Source organism: Parasteatoda tepidariorum, chromosome 5 (genome assembly GCF_982258835.1).
Source record: "Parasteatoda tepidariorum strain Cologne lab strain chromosome 5, Ptep-v5.0, whole genome shotgun sequence".
Classification (NCBI taxonomy): Eukaryota; Metazoa; Arthropoda; class Arachnida; order Araneae; family Theridiidae; genus Parasteatoda; species Parasteatoda tepidariorum.
In genome coordinates, this window is record NC_141759.1 from 32,489,759 (window position 1) to 32,504,594 (window position 14,836).

At 31.6% G+C, this 14,836-nt stretch overlaps 1 protein-coding gene across 1 annotated transcript in view; it reads right to left on the reverse strand.

Moving 5' to 3' along the window:
- Window positions 1-8,782: 8,782 nt before the first annotated feature.
- LOC122270567 (uncharacterized) overlaps window positions 8,783-14,836 on the reverse strand; it is a 68,402-nt gene continuing 62,348 nt past the window's right edge. The window contains exons 5-7 of the mRNA XM_043048378.3: window positions 14,077-14,185; window positions 10,191-10,262; window positions 8,783-8,837 (exon numbers count right to left, since the gene is read on the reverse strand). Coding sequence (XP_042904312.2) covers window positions 8,783-8,837; window positions 10,191-10,262; window positions 14,077-14,185 — 236 coding nt within the window. The remainder of the gene's footprint in view (window positions 8,838-10,190; window positions 10,263-14,076; window positions 14,186-14,836) is intronic.

The following is a 14,836-nucleotide window of genomic DNA, read 5'->3' on the forward strand; positions in this document are numbered from 1 at the left end:
ATTTTATGTATTATCTTTTTTTTTCAATTGTAAATAAGGTGTATGTATAGTATTGATTTAATTATCGAAATATTACATACTAATCTTAATAATTTTGAACACTTCATTTGAGAAGGCGATGTTTTAAGTTATGAAATCAGACACAAAAACTTTCTTTTTCTAAATAAACGTAACTTATTACCCATTGCCAAAATGGGTCTTGATTAGAATTTCATGGCGTCCGCACTTTTTAACTACAATTATCAAGAGTAATAGTAAACAGTGCGCATGCGTTGCTATGGCAACCGCTGCTGTTTGATAATTTTTTTTTAGAATTCTTTTTTTCACTTTTAATTTTGTTACGCATTCAGTTGGTGAGTTTATTTTGAGACATGGGACCAGAGAGATCCCATAAATACTTCTTGAGTTATGAATAAAAGAGAAATTCATCATATGAACGATATTTTTGTTTTGTATTGTTTTAATTTAGAATCAGAAATTCTAACCTACAGTTCAAACTGGATAGTTTTTAATACTAATTCAGGTTAATATCACAAATAAAGAGGGTCCAAACCGATTGACACGGTCCCAAAAGTTAGAGTTAAAGCAAGAAAAAACGATGCCAAGGCCTAAACTTACCGAGGCTGAAAAAGCCAAAGCCACAGAGCATAGATGGGAATACCTTAAGCATTACACACAAACGGAAAAACTCAAGGATTCCGTACGCAAACACAAGCATGAAGCCCGTTCCTCACAAAAGTACGAAAGTGGTTAAGAGAATTGAACTCTACCGAAGAGCGAATGGTGACTCTCCGAACCCCTTTCATGCAAATACGAGAACTGATTGTTGATCACCAGTTAGGGATAAAAGGATCCATTGTCAACGTACCCAATAACTTGCACAAGACCGTAGACTGTCTTCCACGCAATATAAATGATTCATTCACCATTCATGAAAATTTGAAAAAAAGCCTAACTTTCAAAACATATTTCATGTATGAACTTGAGAATCCGAAACGGGTGTATGATGCAGCTTACCATCTCCATTAAAAAGCACTGTACCAATCCGAAAAGGTTAATATTAATTTCGATTGGCTGTTCAATGCCTATTCAGTCATCAAAAGAATTTACACAGAATGTGTCTGAGCTGCATTTAAATGTGTCTGCGAAATTGCGTACCGAGCAGTTCAGGATTAAGAGTTAAAGATGTCCAAGATGAAAACACAGTCAAGTTTCTTTTCCAAACAAAAGACAACAGCCATTTTGCCAATGGGTAACCTGTGATTGCCTTGCGGTGACCAAATTTATTTTTTCATTTTATAGAAGGTGTTTTCATCATTTATTTATTTTTTATTTTTTTGTTGGTGGTGGAATTGGATTCTTGACCCAGAAAATCTGGTGAAATTCCTCACTAATCTATAAAGTTTTAATTTTTCCCCATCGGGCCCCTCAGCTCCAAAGTAAATTAAAAAACGCTAGATTGTTGATCAGCTCGGGAAAAAGATCCCATTTTTGCTACCAACGTAAAATTAAATGGTATGTTACAAAAGAAAATGTTAATGAACCTAAAGAATGTACAGAAATAAAATAATTTTTCCTATTAACTTGTTTTTAGATAAGCGAGCTTTCCAATTATGTCAAAAAAAATTTCGATTCTCGTAAATAAATCCAGGGAACTGATGAAAAACTCAAAATTTGAAATAAACTAAAATTTCGACAGCTCTTGGTTATTTTGAAGATCAAAAATCTAAACATAGCCAAAAAATCATGCTAATTCTGAAAGTTTCGTTTTTGCCTCTGCTCTGATTTCGCTACAGCAAAAAAAAATACCCTCTGCTAAAATGAATAAGCATGTTTGAGTTCGATCACACGCTGTTAGAATTTTCATTCTGAAGTTACTGTAAAATAACTGGCAGCAGTCTCTCCATCCCATTAACTATAAAGTTTATGGCCAGGAACTTACCCTTACATTTACGGGTTTCAAACCGTTTATAACTGGTACGGTTAAAAAACCGTGAATACAAAACAATACAGTTTTGTAACCATCCATTACTAACATAGTTTCTTAACCATAAAAACAAAACTTAAACAGTCATTGGAGCTCTGTTGGTGCTGCGCCATTTATGTGTGAATTATATAGTTTCGTATAACAGTCTAGGGTCACCGATTGAAGAGTTCAGGATACTAGAAACTCTTCGCGTATTGAAGAAATGTAAGAAATATTGTGGTATCAAGGCTATGATTCGAACCCCTGTGCAGCCGATCATAAGATTGACTCATTAACCCTCTCAGCTATGGTATGCACTCAGCTGTACGGAACAAAATGGCTTCATAAGGTTACACGGATAGAATTCTGGTTGTTAACCAGTATAAGATAAAAACAATCAATAAACTTTTTTTTTCTCACACTTAATAGTTTGAATATAATCTTTTTTAAGGTTGCTTGACTATTGTGGTAGCTGGTTAAATAACAATTAAATAAATTGCTATTTAAACATTTTTACCTAGAAATTTCGGACAGTGCATAGTAATTATCTCATAACATAATTATCCAATCATTTGGTCAAGTGTTATCCATGTGTTCCGTTTTGTATTATCTGTATCAACTAAACATTCAACAACAAAAAACTTTTGTATCAACTAAAACCTGAGTTTTGTATTATCCGTTTTGTATTATCTTCGTGTATCAATGAACGCATTTAGAGTTTTATATTTTTTTTTACTAGCTGAATACCCGTGCTTTGTACAGGGTGGAAAAAAGGGCATCAATTAATCAGTACTGAAAAACACTGCAAAATCGTGCACAAAATTTTCAGAAAAATACCGACACAAGTAATACAGTTAAAAGGATTCCAATGTTTTTTATTTATTATAATTTGTTAACATTTTCAGTTGCTTTGCATTATTAGATTAAGAAAAGCACAATACTGTTTTTCAAGGCAACTCATGATATTGAAAATATATCACAGTCAACATATTTTCTCCCGTACTTATATCATCTAGGGACCGTAAGACATTTCGTATAAAAATGCACAGTATTGGTGTCAATAATATTATGACGACTTTTTTCGGTGTCCCGTAAGCGTATTGATAAAACATACCGTAGATTATAAAAGGGTTGGCGAAACTTTCAATTGGCGTTAAACGAACGTTCTCGCAAATCGCCAAACAGCTGTGTGCTTATGTTTTTGTTTTGTTTTTTGGTATCTATCATTCACCAAGTTACATATGGGTGTGACATTTCAGAGTTTTAAATAAGCTGATCTACATTAGATTCTTCTGCATTAAATGAAATATAAAGCGTATTTTTTTGTTATAGCTCCGACATAATCGTTTGTATCTGTTGACATAATTGTGTTTATTAGCGATTTTTAGAAGGTCGTAATAAAACTAAGATAAAAAAAATTATATATTATTACCTCCATAATTCTGTATTTTCACAACTTTCATTAAATGTATTTCGAGTAGTGAACTTCTTTACCTACTCATCCGCTAATTAAAATTAATAATTTCACAATAACCTCTAATCCTTAATAATGAAATAATTATTACAATAAAGTTTGTTTACTTAAAAGATTAAAAAAAAATTATTGTTTAGCAGAAACTTTGTTACTAATTCTATATTCATTAATTAAACTTAATGGTTCTGCTCGTACGGATTATTTAGCAATAATGCGAAAAGCTGAAATTTATAAATGTATAATATTTATAAATGTTTACGAGAATTTTTAGCAGCCATTTTGTACTAATTATTTTAGTTGAAATGTTCATTATACACAGTTTTATAAAAATAATCATAAAATTCATTGAACGATTGAGTATTACATTTTAAAATGCAAGTAGAATTCAATAATTATTTCATTTTATAATTGCAAAACGGTAGATAAGTAACTTCGTCATAAAGTTTTACATGATACGAGAATATTATGCGATTGCTTTATAATGAAAGAACAACATTTTGAGTTTTAAACTTTTTGTGAAAAAGAAGAAAAGAAAAAAAAAATTTCCTGTCATCGGTTTTAGCGATTAGAGAGTGTTTTATCGTATAAATATTCAGTCAGTACTGTTCCATTTAAAATAAAAAGGAATTTTGCTCCGGAAAAAAATTATTTTAATTTGTCAATAGAAATTCCCTAATTATTGTAGCAAGAACTTTTCAATTTCTAATCAAACTTTCCTTTATTATAATTTGTGCAAATAATTATTATTAATATTATAAATGACTATTAAAAGGAATTAATTGAGAATATCCAATTTTAATAAATTAACTGTTTACGCAATCAGATTAATAACTTTTTTCATAATTTACAAATGGAGAAAAAGTCTTTTACAGTTTAAAAGTGAAGAGAAAAATAAAGTTGAGATTAAATTTATAAAGTAAGCATAACTCGAAGGAGGTTGAAGTAAGGGCATTAAAATCAAAATTTCAAAAGAAGAAAAAATCACGTTTTAGTGTACCGTGAGCAGTAAACGAAAAATCTAAAACTAACTTTTGATCTAATGATCAGATGTTTATGTTCTAGGACTCAAACTTCAGATTTAGAATTTCCTTAATTCCCTACTACTATTGTAAGATATTTACTTTTCACCTAATTTGTAAAATTATAAAGTTTAGAATTCCTTACAAAATCACTCAGGCGAAGAGATTGTGTTTTATTTAAATATTATTTAGAAAGAATTTTTCTAAAAGTATTTCATTTAAAGGTTTTATCAAACTTTTGTTTTTTATTTATCTATAGTTATTGAAAGTTAAATTGTTGATTTTTAAGTTGAAATGAATGCCGCCCTGCTTTGCATATTTCAAATATTATTTCTAAAGAAATGTATAACTTAACATTAAACACCCAGGATTTACAATTGTAAATCAAACAATCACTACATTTATTTATTAGAAAACACTCTTATGACCTGATAATAAATTGATTTAAGTCTTAAATGTGAGTTTCATAACATATAATTTATTTAAACTCAGCACATACATCTAACCTCTGTTGTCGCCAATGTCTCAATTTTAAAATATAGTTTTTCTTTTATAAATTTTCTGATATTTTCATATGAGGGATAGTATTAAGTTCGAGAATTAAAAATTTGTGTCCAAAAAAGTTGTTAAAAATTATAATTATTATTAATATTTGACAACAGGAAATTTTTAATTGAAGGTTGACATTTTTTTTAATTATGTTATTTTTTTAATTACGTTATTTTTTTAATTATGTTATTTTTTAATTATATTTTTAATTACCAAACTCGTATAACAGTATTTAGGAATCTATAAATTTATGTTACGTATGATAGTTGCAGAATAACCTGTACGCGATATATGTAAATAAAATATATTTTTTAAATTGTGCTTTTTCTATAAATTGCATTTATTATTCTTATATTGAAAAAGTATCAAGTTATCTATGACCTCCATAATGAATGAAGTATTTACCGACTTTTATATAGATTAAGGAATTGAATCAATTTTTCTCAAAGCTTAAGATCTCATCTCATTGCAAAAAAAGTTTTTTAATAAAATTATGCAAATAAAGTAATTTAATATAATTTTTTTATAATGAATGCTTCTAGTAATGAAACAAACGCTTTTAAACTTTATTTTAAAAATATTGTTTATTTCGTTTACAAGAAACTATTACTTTAAAGCGTGATAACATTTTTGAATACTCCATTTTTTTTCTAGTAAATAATATGTCTTTGCTAATTTCTAAAATAAATAATCTTTATAAAAAAGCTCACATTATTCTTTTATGGAGAATATTGATTTAATAGAGAATATCACTAAAATAAAACAGTTTATGTTTTCTTACAAAAAAAGCTAAATAGAATTAATTCTTCAAAATAGCGTTTCAATAAAACATAGTATTAAAATGTTACGTTATTTTTTGTGATTGGTTCATTAATAAATTATTTTTATTTCTTCGCAAACACAACTCTTGCGAATTGCCAGCACAATTCTTCCAAAAAAAATAAAAAATTGAATCTGTTATATCAAAAAACTAGATCGTTTTAAAAATATAAATTAGACGCATTCAATAAAATATGAATACAGTGTATTTGTAAAGTAATCCTGACAGTAAAAAGGTCTTTTTTAATTCTCTTCTAAAAAGAATTAATGAGTTATTTTTATTCATCATGGCTAGTCGAGGAGGGGGGGGGGGAGAAAAAGAATATCGAATTACACTGTTTAGGTTAATGTAATTTCGTTCTCCCACCACATTTACGCGTAATCCATCGCCAATTCCACATGCAATCGCCACGTTTATAATCTACGGTATGTTTTGTCAATACGCGTCCCGTAACGAATTAGTACCATTTTTCAACCAGTTTTGCATAGATTATTTCTTACTTCAGATTGTATTACCAAAATTAATTATCATTGACGTCAATAATAATATGGGTGTAGGCTAATCTCCAACCATTGTTTATGAGACGGACTTCTAGCACCGCAAAATATTACAGCAAGCTATACAGCTATGGAGACCAACATCGTACTTCTGCCTACTTGATGAATTGGACAGATGTCCAGAGATTAAAAAGAGACGATCCCTTTTGCAGGGCAGGTAAATTGAATCTGCTGTTCCCTGACATAGAACACTGCTCGATAGAACCAAATATAGACCCACTGAAAGACCTTCCGAGGGTTTTCTTTCACGAGGAACTTTTGGCCTCCAGTAGTAAGAAAAATCAGCATCCAGCACTTCTTAGACAGTTGGCACTGGAGACAATCCACAACACCCCAAATGAAGCAGTACATATTTTCACGGATGGAAGTAAATTTGATAATGGCAACACTGGTAGTGGTGTTGTCATAAAAAACCAAGATGACGTTACAAAAATTAAGAGGCATAACCCAAACCATTGTTCAGTTTTCAGATCAGAACTAATCGCCATAAACGCTGCTCTAGAACACATGATTTCCATTGAGAGTACAGAGAATATCTGGATTTTCACGGATAGTAAGAGCTCAGTTCAATACCTGAGTAATTGACAAAACATCAGTGACAGAATTGGCCTAAATATCATCGACAATTTGATGACTTACTCTTATCACAATAATATACATCTTCAGTGGATCCCCTCCCACGTGAACCTTCACTTTAATGATCTGGCCGATGAACTGGCCAAGGAGAGCTCCAATGATCCCATAGATAGTAGTGGCCTTCTAACATACAATGAAATCTATGCAAAAGTAAAGGCCGACAATAATAGGACTTGGAGGATTCCACCTAGTCGTGAATGGTATCAACAAAATAGTCCTGGGGCTGCCCTGGAGCTAAAAGGTGATAGGAAACTACAGACAGCTATCACAAGACTAATCACTGGTCATACCCGCGGACTAACATTTGTTCAGGGTCAAAAGACGTTCCCTGTATGCCTAAAATGTAATGCTCACCAGGCTTCACCTGATCATTTGCTGTCCTGTATGGGACAGGAGAAAAATTTTATTTTGGATGATCCGCAGATGGTGTTTGATTTTCTGTCGGTGAACGGTCTCCTGGACTTGGTCTAGCCTTGTTCTGGGCCAAGAGGAATAAGTACCACCATAATATGGGTGTTTTATTTCTTTCTCTTCAAATAACTAGTGCTATTTTTCAATTAATTTGGCTTTTCAGTTAAAAACTTTCTTTTAATTTCAATTACCGTTGATTTTAAACAATTTAGTTTTTAAAAAAAAAATCCGTTTTAAAAGCATAACTCTAAACAAAATAAACACGTGATTTCCGATAACCTTAAAAATATCAATCAGGTGACGTAGTCTTCTTGCTTATGCTAGCCCGATCATGTTGATATTTTAAATAACCTGGCATAACGAATAAAAAATAATCAAGTATTGCAGAACGCGCAATGAACAACTTTTTTGATTAGAGCTATAAGCTAACAAACTCCACTGGTGTTATCCTTAAAATATTCCATCATTTAATGGCTTATTTTGAAATAATGGCTTTCGCTAAGCCAATAAGAAAATACCATTTCCTAAATGCCTCCGAAATGAAAAATGTGATTAACAATCAAAAATCAGGCTTCATAAAAAGTTGGCAATTGTATTCATTGAGCCTCATGTTGAATTTCGTATTCTTAGAGTCTACCGTTTACCGGCAATCCGGTTTACAGACACACGCACAAACAAACACACTCTTTATTTTATGATATATATAGATTTTAGTTAGTGGTTAATATTATTATTTTATAAATCGCGTTCCGAATTTCATATGAGATTTGGATTTTCTGCCAAATGCTGATAATTAAAAAAAAAGATAATTGGGTATACTATAGCCTACGTCACAGGTTGTGTTATTCCTACTAAATTTAACCCATGAACGGCATTTTCTGCGAGCCTAACTTCAAGCCACAAATAAACAAACGAAGTGTTTGATCGTTTAAATAGCTGCTCGCCAGATTTTATTGCATTATAAAGAAAAGTAATTGATATTCGATTTTTGAATTATAATTGATTTATGTGGATAGTGGCATAGAATTCAGCATTACGTCATGGTAAATGTTATTCCTACTAAGTGGAAGTAGTTGTGTTTTTTTTATATTATACCCAATTAAACAGCTGGCAGCTGTTAAAAATGGAGCATCACGTGAACAACAACGCGTTGTCGAGCAAGCTTGAGAATGGAATATTTTGGAATATTTTCATGGAATATTTTGTTTACATGATCTCAAACAATGGGATTTAACGTCGTAAGACTATTTTATTTGGTCATTATTTTTTTGAGTCTTGTTTCATGCCCTTAGCAGCCCGCATCGTGATGGAGGAAGACGCTATATCAATGATATTCTGTCTTCAAGAATTTCAATAAAAATGTTCGTCTGTACCAGCAAACCATTGAGGCCATTTTCCCAGTATGCTGTTCAATACATAATCTTCATACTATTCAATACATAACCTAAACGTTATTTAATATTGAACGAACACGATATGAATCTATAAATAATAATAAGTTTCAATTTAAACCTGTGTCACCAATATAACCTACATTACTACTAATATCCTTTTTACAATGTTTTTCGAAGCTTTTGAGCCAAAGAAAATGAATTTAAAAGAATTACTGTTTGCATGCTTGGGGTGAAGTTATAGTTTATAAACTATAAATGCCACTTTATCGGAAAGCGTTATTTGGCTTTTAGAGACGTCAAATAACTTAAATAATTAAAAAGATTTTAATTTTTTTTCAAAAAATAACGCCAATTTGGCGAGATTTTTTACACAGAGGAAAGTTAATAAAATCAATGAATAATTCTCATTTCTTGCAATTTTTTATGAACCCAAATAATGCAGCGTTGAAGTAAAATTTTGTACGTTAAAAAATTTAATCACAAACGTTTCTAATTTTCGCTGAATTTTTTCTTTTCTTCATATCAACCTCTTGCGCCATTTTTAGATTTAGCGTAAAAAGAGGTAGCATAAAAAAAGACCAATTTTGACTTAACAATCATAAATAACTGTTGTAGAATCTCAACAATTATGACAATAGCACATAAATAGAGAAAAAAATCGGTCAACAAAATCTCTGAAAACAGTCATAAAGATATACCGAAATTATTTTATATGTGTATAACTATTTTTTGTTTGAACAGTTTTTATTTAAAGAAGCGAAAGGTTTTCGAATTATTTATATAATTTCAATAATTTATAGTTATAAATTTAAAATGACATAATTTATTGTTATTTTAATTTAAAGTTTAACTTTTAGTCCATTTTTAAGATGCAGTAATTGCATGTACTATTCTGAAGAAAAAAATCAACAAGTCAATTTTAAAACTTTCTATCAGAGCGTTGTTGTAAAAATGGTATTTTTTACTGCACTTTTCATAAAAATTTCAAAAAAGGAACGAGAAACTGTTAAAGTTACTTAAAAACTAAACTTTTTATGATAAAACGAAATCAAAAAATTTTATTTTCAATTATCAGGCGAATTTATTTTCTTTTTTTAAATTGAACACCGAATGATTTTAAAAATTTTAAGACAGCAAAAAGAAAGTTTTAGTAAGTTGCTTCAAAGAAAAATATTAACATCTAAAGGTCTCAGAAATTGAAAATCGTGCTAAGTTCTTGAAAATATTTATTCTATTCTTAAAAGCTTAGAGTATTTATATTTAAGCTGATTCAAATATTGGAATAAATAATTTTACTGATGTTTCTTTTAACTGTTATTTTTTTCTAACCGATATAAAAAGGATAAAATTGAAAAAATACTTACAGAGTTTGAAGGAAAGAAAGTCTAGTGAAATTGGAGTGTTTTATAAGTGGCAAAAAGTTTCCAGACAAATCCCTAAAATGTTAAAAGTATGTAAATGTACTGGCAAAAGACTGAGATCATTTAAAAGATAAATACTCCCTGAAATGAACTTTTAAAGTAAGTATTAAAGTACTAAAATAATACACTTTTTTTGATACATTTGTTTTAACGATCAAAGATAATATTTTTTAAAAATAATTTCTTAAAATACTTATTGTTCCAAAAAAATATCGGCCATTTAAAAAAAATCAACTAAAAAAAGCAAAGGAGAAAAAATTTTACCATTTGCTGCGTTTTGCTTTACAAACTAAAACTTTTCTACACTTATTAGTTACTATATTCACCAACAGATGGCACTATAGATTTAAAATACCATAACACGCTGTTTTTTACTGTACTAAATACTATTCAAATTCATATCTTTGCGAAACTATCTATCAATTGGGTACTTGCACTTCAAGAAGAAAACTACGGATACCTACACATGTGATCTATAACGTCATCGCCAGCTTATCGTTTATAAGCAAAATGGCGTGCTGAAGTTGAATTAAATTGAAAGTTGAAAGCGTGTTAAAGTTATCATCATTAGTTAGAATGTTAATAATGCATGTTAACCATGATAGAATTTTGTTTTGTGTACCTGGCAACTTTTATGCATAAATAGTTTGTTTATGTTCTACATGGCATCGTGCCTGTCTTTATGCTAATTTTTATGAATTATAATTAATTTTTATGTTTATGAAACATTTGAGAAAGAATCATTGTGAGAGAATCTATCACTTAAGTATGTATCACTTAAGTTCGCGCGCAGGTTGTCGGGCTACTGAAGCGAGGGTGCCATCCCCTCCGCAGAGGATCAAAATTGTGATGGCATGTCTTCGGATCATCCTCCGGGATGTTTCCCAGACCGTCGCCAATAGCCCATTGTGCAGCTCTAGTGCGACGTAAATTAACAACAACTATCACTTAAGAGATTTTATACTTGGCGGGCTTGGTTTACTCGAAATAGAATGGTTACTAGCGTAAACAAATACCGCGTTTTAACAACCAATCAGAATTGAGATACCTGCGCTACGTCTCTTGCAGGTATCCTATTTTATCATCCTCGCGTATTAAAAATTTTAAAAAAGAGTTACAGTTGTTGGAAATGCCGAGTATTTTCAAAACACTTTTCTTGGCTGTCTTATCAGTGCCATCTGTTGACAATCTTTAAAAGTAATTCCAAAATTTGGTGAGAGGCGAACCATCTGATTTTCTCAGCAGAACAGAGCATACCTTATATTTCATTCTACTGCTTTTCGTTTTTCATAAATTGATTTTTCAAATCACCAATTATTTTTTCTACACTCGGTGATTAGTCCCCATTTATAATTTTATTTAAAGTTTTCAATTTATATAAATTCAAATTCAATATTTTTATAATGATTTAAACATAACTATTAAATATTTATCCCCAATTATTGATTAAAAATCTGTATATAAAAAATTGATGTTTGGAAAATTCCCCGAATAATATTAATGATTACCAAATAAGTTTATTAAAACAATCTAGGAAATAAATGGGAATGAATTATTTTAAATGACAGCCTAAACTATTTTCAATTATACTTGAAATTTTCTTTTGTTATCTTCAAGAAACTAATTAGTTGCTTCAATAAATAGAAAGAAATATTTGGTGGAGAGTAAGGAATCATAAACTGATTGTGAGGCATTATTAAATTAATTTTCACACCGAATAATGTCAGCTATGAGAGAATTTGCGAAAGAAATATTTTCATTTATTTCGTTGAAAGATGTTATTCAGAAGGAAGAAAGTATATAAAACATGCATTTTGAACAGTTTTGATACTCCACGGAATTTGATTTCTGATGTTTCGGACGATATAAAACTTAATTATTTAGAAATAAATTAAATTAAAACATATAAATAATGCTGTTATGCGTATTTAAATTAATGAATAAATGAAAATATACTTTAAAAAATTTTAAATTTTGTCCCTTTAATTTTCATAGGGAGAAAAACCATATTTTTTATGTAGTGCATGTTTTGCGTTATTCGTAACACAGAGTTCGAGGGTAATATTGATTCATAAGATATTGTCACTTTACAAAACTTAACAAAATACTCTAAACTAGTAATTATAACACGGTAAAACAATATCTGAGCGTCAAATCAATTCGTAATATCGTCATTTTGCGAAATTGAACAAAATGAACATTACTGGCAAATATGTCTCGAGAACTGTGATAAAGCAGCAGATTTTGCTCATTCATTATGATTATTAATAATCACCACCAAATTATGAAAATTGGATTAATTATTGAATATTTATCAATTAATTGACCGGTATTCATTACATTGATAAATTTTAAAGTTAAGAGTCACTTCCCGATATTCAATACACTAATGCACACATATGTAAACTCACGTTTGTGAAAATTGCATCACCATGAAGGACTTACGCGAGTGAGCTGAAATTTTCAGGAAATGTAAAGTAGAGCATGATATGCAAATGATTAGAATTTCAGATCCGTAGCTCATGCGTATGCTGAGCAGCGCCCTCTGAACGGGTGATGGATCCGAATAAATAGACGGCTGTAGCGAGGCGTGTATGGTACTCACTGGTTATCTGCTTGTGGTCAACGTTAGCATAGTCGTTACTTATGCCTCTTCGACGAAAGAGAGCGAGTTTTCAACAACTTAGGGAGTTTGAACGGGGGAGAATCATCAGCCTTCGGGAAGCTGGATTATCTTATTGTGCAGTAGCAGCTCGTGTGCAGCGTGACAGGAGCACAGTGATGCGTGTTTGGAAGCAGTGGACGAGCGAGTGTCAGACAACTCGGAAATCCGGGAGTGGACTCCGAAATGTCACGTCAGCTCGCGACGATGGACACCTGGTCCGCATGGCGCTGACGGACCGTACGGCTCCCTCCAGACAACTGGCAGCACAGTGGCCAATAGCTACAGGTGTTTCATTGTGTGCTTCATCACTTCGTAGACGTCTGCTGCAGCGTGGACTGCGCGCAAGGACTCCTTTATACAGGATTCCCCTCACGTTAAACCATCGCCGCCTGCGGCTGCAATGGGCCAACCAGCATAGGGAGTGGCGTGCTGATTGGCAGCGTGTCGTGTTTTTGACGAATCCCTCTTTAATTTGTGGTACCATGAAGGCCGCATTCGTGTCAGACGCTATGCCGGTGAATGCCACCTTTCGGAGTGCGTTAACGAACGTCACAGTGGACGAACACCCGGAGTTATGGTCTGTGGTGCCATAGCATATCATGGACAATCTCAATTGCTACGAATTGTGGGTAATCTGAACAGCAATCGGGACATCAGTGAAGTTCTACAGCCCCAAGCTGTCTCTTTCCTTCAAGCCTTGCCAGGCGCTGTATTTCAACAGGACAATGCCCGCCCTCATATTGCTAGGACTGTTCAATCCTTCCTTGCATCGCGGCAGGTACAGCTTCTTCCTTGGCCTGCGTATTCCACGGATATGTCGCCGATTGAACAAGTGTGTGTTTTCGTTGGTCGGCGTCTCGCTCGTGATCCTCGTCCTGTTCCTTCTACAGACGAACTTTGGGTACGCATACAAACTGTATGGAATGCTCTTCCTCAGACAGACATTCAAAATTTGCTTGACTCCATGCCACGTCGTGTAGCAGCACTTATTGGGGCGGGTGGTGGCTACAACATGCATGAGTTTATACATATATATATGCATGAGTTCACAAACATGAGTTTATTTAATAGTATTATACCAAATTTCATCAATAAGTAAAAACTTTTTCCCATTTTTAAATTAATACTAGATACTTGAATACTTGAAAAAAATTCAAAGCTTACAATTCTTTAATATCTGTTGGAAGGTTTTCCGGTATTGAATGGAGACCACGATTTTCACAAAAGAGGCTTTTCCATGAACATTGGCAAAACGGGACAGGATAGCTAAGTTCTGCAAAGAAATATTAATTTAGTGGATTTCATATGACTTTAATATATATTGTTTAAAAAAAAACACACATTTTAATATAGAAAGAGTGACTTAGGCTAATTGACGCATTATTTTTCTTCATTTTTTTTTTTAAATTTTCAATTTTTTACCATACTTTTAAGGAGTAGAAACAGCAAAATTTATGTGTGAATAAATTTAACATAACGTAATTATAATAGATTTATTAACACAATTAACTTTATAATAAATTATACATTTTTATAATAATTTTATGAAGTTAATATTTATTATAAAGTATTATCTTTATTTGTTGTTCATTTTTTTCAATTTGAAATTTTTTTTAATTCGTAACACTCATCAACTGTTTGCATCTTAGCGTTCCCACTCTTGACAGCTTAACACTTTGTTGACCGACAATCTTACCCAGAAGCAATGTCAAGTCACCAGCTATTACTTTATAATATGGAAGTAAAGTAAAAAAAATTAAATATTGATTTCATGCCCAACGTAGCTGACCTATGACGAGTTAATTCGTCATCGATCAACAATACTTGGGCATTATAAGACGAGTTAATTCGTTACCCGTCAACAATGTGTTAATATCAACCAGAAGTAAGGCTATCTAAGGTTGCTGTCAACTGTTTTTTGCCA